This window comes from Lagenorhynchus albirostris, chromosome 1 (assembly GCF_949774975.1).
Source record: "Lagenorhynchus albirostris chromosome 1, mLagAlb1.1, whole genome shotgun sequence".
NCBI classification, from domain to species: domain Eukaryota; kingdom Metazoa; phylum Chordata; class Mammalia; order Artiodactyla; family Delphinidae; genus Lagenorhynchus; species Lagenorhynchus albirostris.
Genome location: NC_083095.1, coordinates 125,799,783 through 125,814,391, shown reverse-complemented (window position 1 = coordinate 125,814,391; position 14,609 = coordinate 125,799,783). Strand labels below are relative to the sequence as shown.

The 14,609-nt window shown below is 40.4% G+C and overlaps 1 protein-coding gene across 9 annotated transcripts in view; it reads right to left on the bottom strand.

The window, feature by feature from the left end:
• The window catches only part of MAP2K5 (mitogen-activated protein kinase kinase 5), a 262,889-nt gene that overhangs the window by 34,445 nt on the left and 213,835 nt on the right, over positions 1-14,609 (bottom strand). For all 9 annotated transcript variants that reach the window (XM_060152940.1, XM_060152910.1, XM_060152922.1 and 6 more), the window contains 2 exons: positions 4,968-5,029; positions 2,174-2,219 (listed from right to left, as the gene is read on the bottom strand). In XM_060152940.1, coding sequence (XP_060008923.1) covers positions 2,174-2,219; positions 4,968-5,029 — 108 coding nt within the window. The remainder of the gene's footprint in view (positions 1-2,173; positions 2,220-4,967; positions 5,030-14,609) is intronic.

Below are 14,609 nucleotides of genomic sequence, written 5' to 3'. Positions count from 1 at the left end.
CTCTCCCTTTGATTTGCAAAATGCAGGCCCATAGGGAAACCTCAACAATCCTGCGGGCCTCACAGCTGATGTGGCCCAAGCTGTGCAGACCATGTTGGTACCCTGCTGGGTGGAGTCAACACGCTTGGGAGATACGCTGCTCTTTTTGTGAAAGGCAGCCCCCCTCCCCCCCCAGTGACAAATGGGCTCTACAGTTCATGCATTCCAGAGGATGCGCTCAGCTTCCAGATGGGAGCACCACCAAACAGGTTGTAGACGGAGAGGGAAAAGGAAAAATTAAAGCTATTAATATGCTGGAAGGAATAAAGAGACTGGTTTCTTAAGGGGGTCCCTAGGATGTGACTCAGATTCCTCAAGCCAGGGACAGCCCACTTTCTTTCCTATCCCCTTCTGGGCCCAATATTTTGGCCAAAGGGGGGCAGGGCTCAACCCCCTTGACCACAGGAGCCTCACACACATTCCATTGTTTCCTGCCCCCTCACCGAGCCTGTACTAAGCCAGGGGGTGCCTCACTGTTGCTATACCTAGGGGAATAAGCTCATTTAAATCAAACTGTGAGCAGTACTAGAAATAATGTTAAATTAAGTATAGGATAGTGCTTCCTGTGACAATTTTTCATTGTATTTTATTGATTTATTGACATTTATTAATTAAAAATATGGGACGGCACACACCAGGGTGTAGAGTTGTAAACAGATATATCGAAATACATATTCCTCATCTCTCTCCACACACAGACAGCCACATATGCTTGCTTTCAAGGCACTGAAAGGACTCACCCTTCAGCCTTATCTTTACAACTTGCCACCCTGGAGTGGTGTTCCCTACCAACACATACATCCGGATGCATTTATGAGTGTATGTACGATCTGCAGATGTTTTATTTATAAGTGGCCAACTCACTGCAGCATTGAAACATGCATTTACAAATAGATATCTGTTTTATGAAACCCTATTCCTTTGTTTTAATAGCTGAGCTATCCAGCCATACCATGATAATGTACAAGGTAAATGGGTCTCCATCTCTAGAACCTGTTCCAAGTTTCCTCAAATGTGACTAACTGCATGAATTTCCCAACCATCAGAGACCCGCCCCCGTCAAAAAAAAAAAAAAAAAAAGACCAGTTTATTCTAGATATGAAACCTGCACAGTTATAAACTGCAGGGGTTTTAGGGGTGAACTTTAACTTGAAACTACCCTGAAAACTGAGATTTTGCTCCAGGGGTAACATGAAGAAGAAAACTACCTTCCTGGAAAGCACTTACGAATTAAAAGGGAAACATATGGCTATTTTATATTTGGGGATGAAATCTGTATTATACAGAAGTTTGGGTGTTTAGAGTATTTATAAGGATGAAATACAAAGGCTAAAAACCTTTGAACCGATATCTTTAAAATGATTATTATTTAAAGTGATGAGAGAAAACTAGTCAGAATTTGTCCTGATTGCAATAATCTGAAGACAGGGAATGGTATGCAAAACATTAGAAAGAGTAGACTATAATTATTATTTATTAATGTGTGATGCTAACGTTATTCTAACAGCTTCTGCGTTGTCAAATCAACAATCTGCGCTAAATAAATGACCATTTGGGAGTTGTTAGGGAACGTCTCTGTTCCTCTCCCTGCTTGACTAAAAACTGTCATTTGCAATCAAAGGAAGCGGCCTTGGAGCTGAGAACACAGCACTTGCAGGCTTATAGTTGTCTTTCTGAGGAAAGACCAAAGATTCACATTAACTTGATCTTTTGCAGCCAATCTAATTTCATTCTACATGAATCCAAGAGGACACCACGCCACATTCAGAATTTCCTGTAGGACTGCACTAAAAACTTAATATGCTGACTATCTTCTCTGTTACCAATCCTCTGAATTCTGAGAGGCTGTAATAGCAAATGAGGACAAGGAATAACCTAGGTTAACTTGTGACCCTTGAGTGTGAGGCAAAGGAAAAGAATTCTGCATTAAGTTTCAAATTGGTGATGGGTTTTTAAGAAGTGAAAACTACTATCTGAGGATGTGAGCTTCAAAAGCACCCACTGAAATGAAGTAAATAATATTGGCTTTGCTGAGTCTGTGGATGCTTTAAATCCCATTCTGGTCCTTTTAACAGAATGTTAAGCACAGATATGTAACTGGAGAATTCTAATGTAACTAAAAAAGTCTACTTACCATCAATTCCTCAGGTGCTGGCCTTTCTTTTGGTTGTTTTCTCATGCTGTAAGAGAAAAACTCATATTGTCTATATCACTTGTAAATTTGTGCTATAATTTCCACCATGGGCTATTTCTCCTGGAATTTGAATGTTTTCAAAATTCATCATGTTCAATTCTTGGCCAAAGCATTAGCATGGATTCCCTTTCTTTTATTTTGACCTTCAATTAATCAGATTTTGGGGGAATCTCATGAATCAAAAACGCAAAGATTTTTTGGGGGGAGTTACTCTTGCAATACAGATAAAGAATGAATTTAAATTTATCCTAATTCTACTTCTGAAACTAATGTGAAAAAAAAAGCAGCAATGTTCGTTTCCTGACTCAGTTATCAATTCATTTCAAACAAATTTAGGGAACAATATACTTCTTTTTTGGTAACTGGGATAAGACAATAAGAAAAGAAACATGAATATCAGGTCAAATGAGAAAACATCTCATTCCTTCATTATTACTCCAGATGACAAGTAATATATAAAAGAGGTCAGGTATCTAGATAATGCTACAAAAGGGTTATTACATTATCTCAACTTTCATTTATTTTGGCTACCATGCAAGCTGATAATTCATTAAACAGCTGTCAAAGTTACGTTTGTTTAAGCTGCTTAAAGAATCACATTCCTCCTGCAAAATATTTTGTCTTATGTGCAATAATCATAATTAGTAGCTATAGCATGTACTTAGCTACGTGATGAAGCACCCAGTCATGGGACTGAGGTAACTGTGGGTAAGCTGCCTACTTGATGGCCGATTTATACTAAACTCAGAGTATCTGTGGGATGAAGTCATGAAAAGAGACTGCTGCTTCTATTACTTGGAAAATCGCACAGACACTTTTTCTTTATGTAAGGCAACCTCAAACAAGCAAGAAAAAAAAAGCCCTTCATACAATCTCTGCATTTGCTGACAGTATTTTTTTTTTTAAGTACAGAGATCTAATGATCATTTGGTAAACAAGAACCGTAGTTATGAACCATTAATGACATCAAGGACATTTGCCTTCCCTATAAATAACCATATGCATCTCTCAAATACTGCATCCATTAGCAAGTAATTCAAGCTGTCTCGCCAGTGGAGTTGGTAACAGTCTTAATCTGACATGCCAAAGTAGCTGTATCTCTTGGGAAAACAAGGCTATTACCCACTATCATTTCTGTTTTGGCTTGACATCTGTGGAAATTTCAACACAGGTTATCCCTCCCTCTGTCTCCATAAAACTTTTATATAACAGCTGATTAATTTTTGGGACAGAAGGCAGGCAAAGCCCTATCTGCTTTTCTCCCTCTCTGCTCAGAAAGGGCCCCACCCCCAGGTTGGTCTCAGACCACATAGTAGGATAAGCACAGTGGTCACGGCACAAATCCAACATCTCGGAGCGGGTGATGCCAAAACCCGGCGCTCCAGGCAGCTTGGGAATCACACGGTTTGTTTTTCAATTTCTGCATTTCAAAATGGGATATTCCCATCATGTGCTTCTGTTTCTAGGAATTTCATGTAAAGGAAATTAAGAGAGACTGATACATATTTCTAGATAATGGCTCTAATATTAATGAGCTTAGGATTCTAGTGTTTAACCAATACGTACCTTTTTTTCCAACATGGCATATTTTGGAAAAAATGTTTGCAGAGTGAAAACAGTTTTTACAAGCTACGGAATATTATGTAAGTATTTTAAATAAACAGAAAGTGTTAATAAAAATTTTAGAAGTTGGGAGTTAAAATTCTCTTCCCCACATATTCTCCTATGGAATATAAACTACACGAGACATTTTTATTAAGAGGTAACATATTACATTTAGTCAAAAAGGTGATAAAGCTTGACATTTATATTAAGGAATATTTCTTGGTTTCACTTTAGCGGCATCATCAGATGGATCATGGGGGGGAAGGGGAGGGGCCAGTGTACAACCATTTCGGTCTCTCTCTCTCTCTCTCTCTCTCTGCTGGGGTGAGGGAGAGGGCAGAAGGATGGCAGCAGAGCAACTAGGCCTTCCAAGACCACATGGGTCCTTCTGAATGGGGGGAGGTGGATAATGTGAAAGGGATAATAAAAGAAAACTTCATTCTATGGGGAGGAAAAAGGCAGAAGGCTGGAAAAGAACCCTTCACAGAAAAATGCCTGTTTCCTCAGGTATAAAATGACAAGGGGTTGCCTAGAGACTCTAAGGGCCCCTTGGATCTAAATCCTGTGGCTCCTCTCTCAGTTCTTATAATGGATAAAGTGGGCCTAGTGGAACTGTGTCTTCACAGTCTCTCAAACATCAAAATTCAATGAAATGGGACAACACTATTGTGTCTAAAATATAACCAAAGATAAAAGTTATTTACTGAAAATCTAATGAATTAATAAACTATGCTGCTTCCACTAAGTGACAGACACTTTTATGGGTAACTTGAGGTTACATTAATAAAAATAAGCTTCATATGTCTGTTCAATAGGGGCTATAAAATTATGTATTTCTTAAAAAGAAAACTGGATAGCAACAGTACCTGTGCTCAAAGAAGGAGCCTGATTCTCAGCAGTTTATTAAAACAGGAAAAAGCCTCTAAAGTACGTTTATGACCCTTTGTGTAAATAACGTTTACGTAATTTAAACAATTTCTTCAGCTTTGCTGCCCCATCTGCCCAAGGCCCCGAAGTCCCTCCCGTCTCCAAAAGGAAGCAGGGAGAGCCATAAGGTCTCACGGAGCCGCAGAGTTAATGGCATGTATCATTTACATTGAGGGCATGGCATGTTTGCAAACGGGCTCACCACTGAGTGATGAAATGTACAAATGGCTCGGAGAACTCTCCAACCGGAAGGACGGGTGAATCCTGGGATGGAGGAAAAACAAGTCACCAAAAGTCACAACAATTGCTTTGCTTTATACCCTCCACCCCCAATCCCAAAGGAGCATATAAAGAGGAATATATAACAAGGATTCACCACCATGTGGAAAGGAAAATAAGGCCTCATCCAATTAAAAAAACGGTCTACACTCTCTTCCACATGTTTATGTAAAAATGCCAAATTTAAAGCCATACACATTTTACCATGGTGAGAAACATGAAAGCAAAGAGGGAAGGGAGGTGAAAAAAGGACAATGATAGCCACAGGGTAGGAAAGAAGGTACGAAAGTGTAAATGAGAAATTAATGATTATTTAAGTAACACACAAATGGTCTTGTAATTAACAAAGAGCTGTGAAATTATTCTTGTGTTGACCTTTGTTTCTTTTACTGGGTTTGCTATTTACACTTTTCTTTTTATTTACATTTATTAGTATATACAGCTGCTCTTAACTGCTTGCCCCTAACTGAATCATGTGTGTCAGAGTTGGGTTTTTTTTTTTTTTCTTTTCACTTTAATAGAAAAGCTTTTTATAGGGGAAGCCGTTTCCTGAAAAGGAATTTCAGCCTATTTGCCAGTCTAGGCAAACTCATCATGTGAGAAAGCCAGTGAATTAAGGACACAATGAAAAACGCCCACCTTGCCCATGAACAGAACTAGGGTGGAGGTGGCAGTCACTCAAGAGAGCAGAAAACTACACAGCAACAACCGACAACTACTATGTAACACAGGGAGCAAACCCCATTACCATTTGCAAAGGAAGGCTTTAAGAATTTAGGAGTTTTTTCAAGAATGACAGAGAGCGCCACTGTGTTTATAGTATAACGGCTCAGAATGTAATGAAATTACACTGCAGAGTACTTTAACAGTCATCTCATTAGACCTACAGTTGGAACAAGAGAGCCACATAAAGTAGGCAGCTGCAAATGACTCCATTCTCATCTATTCTCATTTGCTATTAAAAATACCTTTCGGCGGCTTTTTTCCTCCCTGACATCCCTACACAAAGTGCCCTGCAAAGTATGATACATGCACCTATTTAAATTAACAAAGGAATGACTTATTTTAATCTCACTGTGCTTTGGAGTGCTTTGGCCATTTGGATGAGCAATATATCATTACATACAACCTTCCAGCGCTGCAGGCAAGAAACTCAGAGCATGCAGCATTTGGTGGGAGCCAAACAATTTCTCTAGCACACAACTGTGTCAAATGCATGCATGTATTCATTATTGAGAACAAGAGGAAATAGCTTTGATGTAGTGGAAAAAAGAAGATGATAAAAGCACCTCTGCAATATGCGTGTCATTATCAATGGTGGCAGATAGATACAACTGCACAGCCTCCTATGTGATTAGTAAATATACATATAATTGCTGTGGCCAATTATCAGAAAAATGAGATCGGTAATTACAAGACAGAAAATTAACTAGAACTCTTATTAAGGCTTTGTTTCCAAATCAAACAATTGGAAACTACCAGAAAATACAATTAAATCAAAGGGAACTGAGGGGGTCAAAGGAACCAAAAAAAAAAAAAAAAAAACCCAAAGTTAAAAAAAAAAGGAATGTGAACCAAATGTTTCTTAGTTTTTGCATATCTGTCCTCTTTGAATTAACATTATTTGTCGAGAAGAGGGGAAGGTTAGTAATTGTAAACTTAAAATTCTCATCAATAGAGAAAGGCTTCCAAGAGGAAAGGAAAACAAAGGAAAATGGGAGTGAAATAAAGTCTTGCCAAGTTCAAAGGATTACATGCAGGCATTACACAGAGAGGATGTGAAAGAGGGTGGGGGGCGATGAAACAGTCTGCTCAAAAGAAACAAGGCACGCGGTTAACATGACAAGGCCTCGATAAAGGTATTATAAAATGGTCACAGAAGTCCTATCGGTTTGAAGAGCAAAAATAAAACATGGTATCAATTTCAGCCCAGTCTGTTTTAGGAAAGCCATAGATATCACCAAGCCTGCAAGATTCTACAAGGCCCAGTTCAAGAGATGACATTTTACTGTCTCAAACACTATTAGTAAAAAGACAGTTCAAAGTCTGAGGTACAAAAATTATGGACTCTAATCAGGTAGTTAGTTTTCTAAGTCGTTCCTTTCTGAAATTTTTTTGGAGGCTGTAGTACTGGAAGTGTCTGAGTAGTAGCTGCTTTAAAATGAATGTTTAGGAAAATAAAAGCCTACTGTCTTTAATGCGGCTGAATATTTACCAAGATGGTTAAAATTCTAGACTGGTTTTATACAAAGATCCCGGTATAAAACGTGATGCTAATGTGGGCCTCATTTCAAAGTATGATACCAAGAGTAAATTAATGAATTATAGACTAGGCAACTTGATGAAGATGTCATTTTAACGTGGATGAGAAACAAAACGAGGAAACTGTGACATCCTTGCATGGGTAGTTAATTTTATTTAAGACCTGATATTGTAGCCTGTTAAGTTCCACATAATATAAAACTAAGGAACCCTGGGTGGTACCCATGAATAATTTATTTCACTGTGAAAATGCCAGCCCAAGTCGACTCTGCAGAACCACAGAGAGTGGATTCTCATCTCAGTGGTGCCTGGAAAGAATCAGTCATCAAAGATGTGGGGGGAAATTCTAATCTCACAAGCATAATGCCAGATATTTCTTTTCATTAAAATCCACGTCTCCTGTGTATCTCAGAGGAGAATTTTCTGAGATACAGAAGAGTGACTAGTGGGGGGCGGGTTCAGAATGCCACACGCAAACACGGGGTGGGGGAGTCCTCTGAGAGCCTCCAACTCCACAGAAGCACGCAGGCTGTCAACAGTCCAAAGAAGGCAAACGAACAGACCTGGCAGTATTCCCCACGCTGGAGGATTTTTAAGTATACCTTTCTCACTTTTAAGCAAGTAAAATTAGAAGTTAGTTTAGATCAGGATGTAAAAAATCTCCGAGAACCTGTCTGTTTCGTTATCTAATTCCAACCTGCGCGAAGGAGGAAAGGAGACTCGCAGTAAAGCCGCTCCAGCATCGCCGTGGCACCCAGGGAGGGAAAGCAGCCAGTCACTGTGGGGTTAGAGCGAGACAGAACCACGCCCAGGGGTTCGGAGGAGCTCGTAAAGTCACTGCTGCTACTTATCAGAAATGTTCTCTGCGGAACACAGGTTCAGGCAAGATGAAGAAAAAATACATTTCAAAAATGTAAACACAAATTAGAGAAGCACTGACACCAGCAACTCTCAGTAGTGGCTGAAATGGACTCTAAATTGTGAATAAAAGTCATTCTCTTTAAGACCCTGGGTGCCATACTTCACCTTGAGGGCTTTTGGGGGGATACTTTTCTGTTGAACTTCTAAGCATGGAGGTATGGAACGAAACAGAGGACACAACCTTAACCAAAAGCCTTGACCTGAGATTCCGGTCCCGAATCAACTTTAGCGTCCTGCTAAGGGAAACAGGCCGAATCCTGTTACGGAGCAGGCAACCGTTATATAAAAACAGCTGCTGCAGCCATTTCAGTAAGCAATTCTGGTCATCACGGAGGACAGTCTCCAAGTCTCAGAGCTTTTGGGAACTACCTAGTCAGCCCCTCCTGCTAAACAACTGGAACACAAGCAGGCAGCACGCTAGAGAACGGTGAAGGACGAGAAGAAAGTTTGAGTGATGCCTTTGCCTTGTGAATAATGAACAGTTCAGGAAGGTCAACCCATTACAACAGAAACTGTTTAATTATTAATTATGTGCAATCTATGAGCAAAAGGACAAGTTCAGAATGTTTAATGTATGCTAACTTCAACTGGACTCTCTCTGGGTATTTTGTTATTAGCACTTGTCAGCAAGGTACTCAAGCATAAAAAAAGGTAAGGAGCAGAAAATCAGAGAGTGTGTGTGTGTGTGTGTGTACCTGCAACAAGGTGGGGGAGGGGAGAAGGAGGTCCAAATCCAACCACAACTGCTGCTGGTTCACGTGCAGAGTAAGTGTACCAGAAGTACACTTTGTGGTCTTGAGAGCAGGCAAGCGAGTTGGATACTCCAAATAAAGAAAACATAAATGAGAAGAATGCTTTTGAAATGACTTACTTGAAAGGGAAATCATTATTTTAAAGGCATAGTTTTTTTTTTAAGCCATGTTGTTTCTTGGCTTTAAAGAATCCATGTCATTAATGTTCAAGCACATGCTAGCATGCACACACGCACGCACACACACACACAAGTGCATATAAAACTGGTATAATCTGAATAAATTCAGTGGATGGTATCATGTCAACTTCCTGGTTGTGATATTGTACTATACTTATAAACTGTTACCATTGGGGGAAACTGGGTGAAGGGTACATAGGATCTTTCCATATTATTTCTCACAACTGCTTGTGAATCTAAAATAATGTCAAGGGCTTCCCTGGTGGCACAGTGGTTAAGAATCTGCCTACCAATGCAGGGGACACAGGGTCAAGCCCTGGCCTGGGAAGATCACACATAATGTGGAGCAACTAAGCCCATGCACCACAACTACTGAGCCTGAGCTCTAGAGCCCGTGAGCCACAACTGAGCCCACGTGCCACAACTAGTGAAGCCTGAGTGCCTAGAGCCCGTGCTCCACAACAAGAGAAAGCCACGACAATGAGAAGCCCGCGCACTGCAATGAAGAGTAGCCCCTGCTCACCTCAACTAGAGAAAGCCCGCGCACAGCAACGAAGACCCAACACAGCCAAAATAAAATAAATAAATAAATAAATAAATAAAATAAAATGATGTCAAAATAGGAAGTTTAAAAGTAAAAGGGTAAGGAGTTATTTTTGTTTAAACTCATGACGTCCAGATTTTTAGCAGAGCTCTGCTTTGAATAATGGAGAAGCCTGGCATAACTATTTAACTGGAAAAAAGTTGAGGGGCCTTTGCTTTACAAATATACCTGAGGATTTAATTTTTGCCTTTAATTCATAATTAAAGATGACAATGGAACCTGACAATGATGTGGTGGTTAATTCAGACACTGATAGAGCACAGACACAAAATGCTGTATAAAAATGATACAATCATTAATTACTTATTTATTGCTTCACTCATTCAACAATTTTCTTGACCATCTACCATGTCAAAGGCACTGGGCTGGCATTGTGGGATGACTGATACTTGATCCACAGCCTGGAAGAATCTGTGTGTTGTTCAGAGGGATAAGACGTGCAGCCCTAAGAGCGATGGGGAAGAAACTTATTGTGAGAGTCTGGAGGGCTGTGAGATACCGTTTTTGCTCTCCCACTTTCTTCCTTCCTCACTTCCAGAGAGCACCTGGGGGTGAAGGGACCTTGAACATCTTAATCTGTGTCATGTTCCTTTCTCTTTGCAAAAGAGACATTCCTTCAAAGCAAGCTTTTATACGTAAACATATAAAACGTAAAACGTATAAAACGTAAAAAAGATAGAAGGACAACTTCTCAAAAATCTCAGGGTGTTGGCCACACTGGTGAATTCTGAGGTCAGCTGTGCTGTGGTTAGATTAAACCAGGCAAATTAAGTGAAACATGGCAATCCTTTTTAACAGTTTTTAACAGCCTATTTCTAGACTTCTTGGTGTCAAGCCATCAAGCCAACACATTAATTAACATTACAGAATCACCTGCAGTCTGACCAGTACTGAGAGTTATGCTCTAACATTTTAAAAATAAATCTTTTAATCCAAGCCTAATGTTCCTTTGGCCTGGCCCAACAATTTCTGGTCCTACACTCTGGGGTTCATACTAACTGGCACAGCTCTCCTAGATCACTCCACATCTATCTGCAATGCTGGGATTGAAGGCTGTTTGTGATTCCAGTGGCTTCACATCAGGCAGGACAGCATTTTGCCTTATCAGATCCCAAATTGTTTTTCGATCCTCCACCGTTCACTGCCTTAGAATAGCATCTTTGTGAGACAACTGGCAGAATCCACGGGACAAATCTGCTCTTGACCGGGGAGGGAACCTTGTTTATTTGGGGAGGACACCAAAAAACAAAAAAACTGGACTCTCGGGGCTTCCCTGGTGGCACAGTGATTGAGAGTACGCCTGCCGATGCACGGGACACGGGTTCGTGCCCCGGTCCGGGAAGACCCCACATGCTGCGGAGTGGCTGGGCCCGTGAGCCATGGCCGCTGAGCCTGCGCTCCGCAACGGGAGAGGCCGCAACAGTGAGAGGCCCACATACCGCAAAAACCAAAAAAAAACCCCAAAAAACCATGGGAGAACCAGCTATTAGCCAACTACAACCAGATGGCTTACAAAAAACACAAAACGTAAATTAACAGGTCTAAAGGAATCTCTGAAATCTGAAATTATACAGATTTTTTCCTATTTTCTTTTTCTCCTAAATGTTTTGGCAGTTCTTTAGTACTGGGATAAAAGAGAAGAGAAACAAACTTTGTCATTTATGTCAAAACTAACCCTTCATTTTTTGTCATTTAAAAGACTTACATATACTCAGAGATTTTCTAAACATATGGCAAAGATCTTGGTGTTTCATAAAATTCCTTGAAAACAGGTAGGTGGAGAACTGGAAAATGAATTAATCTCTTAAACCATATTTGCAATTGCTTGCTTTCCAAAGCCAATGAACATCTTTTTTCTTTTTATTTTAGGTCTCTCGTTGGTCATAAGCTATAGTGTACAGTATTATTTAGAGGTGCCTATCTGAATGGTACACACACACACACACACCCCTGCACACTAACTCCCACATACACCTCCCTTTTCAATGGCTTAGGCAGAGCAGCAAAAAACATGCTTGTCTCATACCAAAGAGATTTCATTTACAAAAGTAAAACCTGTTATTGTCCCCTCTCTCTCTCTCTCTCTGTAGCCTCCCAAGGCATTTCTATTGCTTTTTCATAAAACACTGCTGCAAATAATCAAGCATGACCACTGACATCCACGAGATTGAGTTTTAGGAACCATTCAACGAACTCACCCTCGTGGGAAGCCTCCTGCTCAGGCTAGTCTAAAGGTAATTATTCAGCAATTCCTACCTGTGGTTTTACCTTGTCCCTATATAGTGTTTGAATTTCATACACTGGTAAGGTCAGTTTTTTTTCCTCAGGAAAAGTCCAGCTACACATGTTTGGATCCAGGACCTAAATTATAATGTTAATATACACACTGCCATTTCACCAGGTCCTATCTGTAGAAATGCTGATTAAAAGCAATCTTAAAGGTAGGTCAGGGCTTCCCTGGTGGTGCAGTAGTTGAGAGTCCGCCTGCTGATGCAGGGGACGTGGGTTCGTGCCCCGGTCCGGGAAGATCCCACATGCCGCGGAGCGGCTGGGCCCGTGAGCCATGGCCGCTGAGCCTGCGCGTCCGGAGCCTGTGCTCCGCAGCGGGAGAGGCCACAACAGTGTGAGGCCCGCGTACCGCAAAAAAAAAAAAGAGGTAGGTCAACTACTATATTAAACAAAAATGAAAGAGGAAAATCCAGGAGTGAAAAAGAACCCTTAACAGGCTCCTAAATGAAAGGAATCATTCCTCTTTTCATAGGTGAAGTGTTAACATTGAAACAGCTGAGCTACATCCACATACCATTCAAGGGCAAGAACCTGGCAGGTCCATGTCCTGAAAAATCAACAAGCCATAACACTATCCAGATAGACTCAGGGAACTTGCTGCAATCCAAAGTCCACATCGCCACACTGTGTGTCCTCCTGAATGTTCACTCGACTGTTAGTTAAAATAATTACTGCCATTTGCCACCTGCACGGCCAGTTATGGATACGGGGAAAACAGAACTTCCAGTGGCTGCATGGTGTAGGAGTGTCAGCGGTATTCGCTTACACATTTTTATAAACAAATTCAAAGGCTATGTTGGCTGTGACTCGGAGGCTGAGAATTATACGTGAAATTGTGCCATACCTGGTCCACACAATAAACAGAGAGAAGGGAATTTAAAGCTGGTTAAACTGATGAGATACCACATCAGTTTAAAATCAGTCAATAGGAGAGGAACAAAGAGAGGAACAGGGAGGGAGGAAGGGAGAGGAAGTGGAAAAAAAAAGAGAACCACATACTGTGAAATGAACAAGTTCAGTTAGAACGTTCATCAGGATTTGGAAAATCATAATGCCATCTGCTACTCTGGACCTCGGAACATCAGGGATCTCGTGGGCCCAGACGCTTTCATTTCCAGAAGGAAGGAAGGAACTTACACTCCCTGGAATGCTGCCTCCATCCTGGAATGAAGGCAACACTCCAGCCGACCAGTTTGGAATCTCTTTTGAGAACATTTGCACTGTTCACAGACGTGTTTTCCCTGGTTTAGGGAAAATTAATGGCAGGCAAAGTGATTACAGCAACTAGGCAGTGAGGCAGAGCAGTGCCCCAGCTCAAACTGCTGGGTAACTGACCCTGGCATCCAACTTGGGCTCAGGGTGTGTAGGTCCCATCATGGTGGATTAAATGAGCATTGTCCTACGGCTGGATGAGACTTCACAATAGAGCAACACATGTTAAATGACAGCAGCCAAAACTGGCCCCACCAGGCAACTGCCCATTCACAGAAAGCTATTCACAGGCCTTCACCACCAAGAAATTAATTCATTAATAATACATCACGCTTCATGGACAATTCAAAGAAAACAACACAAAGCTACTTGTCCAATGACTGTCTAAAGATGCAGCATTTTCCCTGGGTCAAAAAAAAACTCCAAATTTAATTGACTTACTGAGATCAAAATCACAGGGATGTTTATGCTAATATTTTGATTAGTAAAAAAGAAGAAATGGAAAAAGTCTATCCACTGAATTCATTCAGTGCCATAGGAAATAATAAAAATATAGATTTTTTTTCAGCAGTAGCTAATAATATCTGACTTTATGTAAATGTATTTATTTATTATGTTTTTGGAACTGTATTTAAAAAATTATTTTTTCCTACTTTAAGTGACTTTATTCATTCTTCAGACTATCAGGAAAATTTTTGCTTTTAACTTGTTTCTTCTGTTACATTTTTAAAACTTCCTTCTTTCTTTCTCCTTCCTCCCGACAACTCATAAATATGAATTAAATATAATTATAAATGAACAGACAGTAACTTTTGGATTACTGCTGTGTTTTGGTAGAATCTTAATGTCAATTCTAAAGAAACAGTTATTACGCATAGAACAAGTAGTTACTAAAGGAATCATGGCCTTAATGCTAACCTATTTTCAATTTTCAAACCAGTCAAACTGCATTAATTTAAACATACTGGACTTTTCAAAGGAGGTATTAGATTTCTACAGGCTGCCTTACATAAAAGGAGAATATCGGTTTTCAGGATCCCAATTATACCTTCCTGACACTATGAGACAGAGGTCTAGTTAACCATATCGCTGGAGGACACGACTATTGTATATCTACTTGTATTAACTTACCAAGTTTCTAATGCCTCCCAGTCATTAACTCATACAAGTTACAAATAACATGAAATCCCACATCATCAATACCCATTTATGCAAGTGGTTAGAGTGTCAGTCACTGTGGTGGGAAGCTCTAGGCATGCACGGGTCACGTCGGACAGCTCAGGCCATCAGGTCTTGTCTCACTTTAAACTACCTGCAGTTAGGTGTTGTGAAAGAAAGAGGCCATC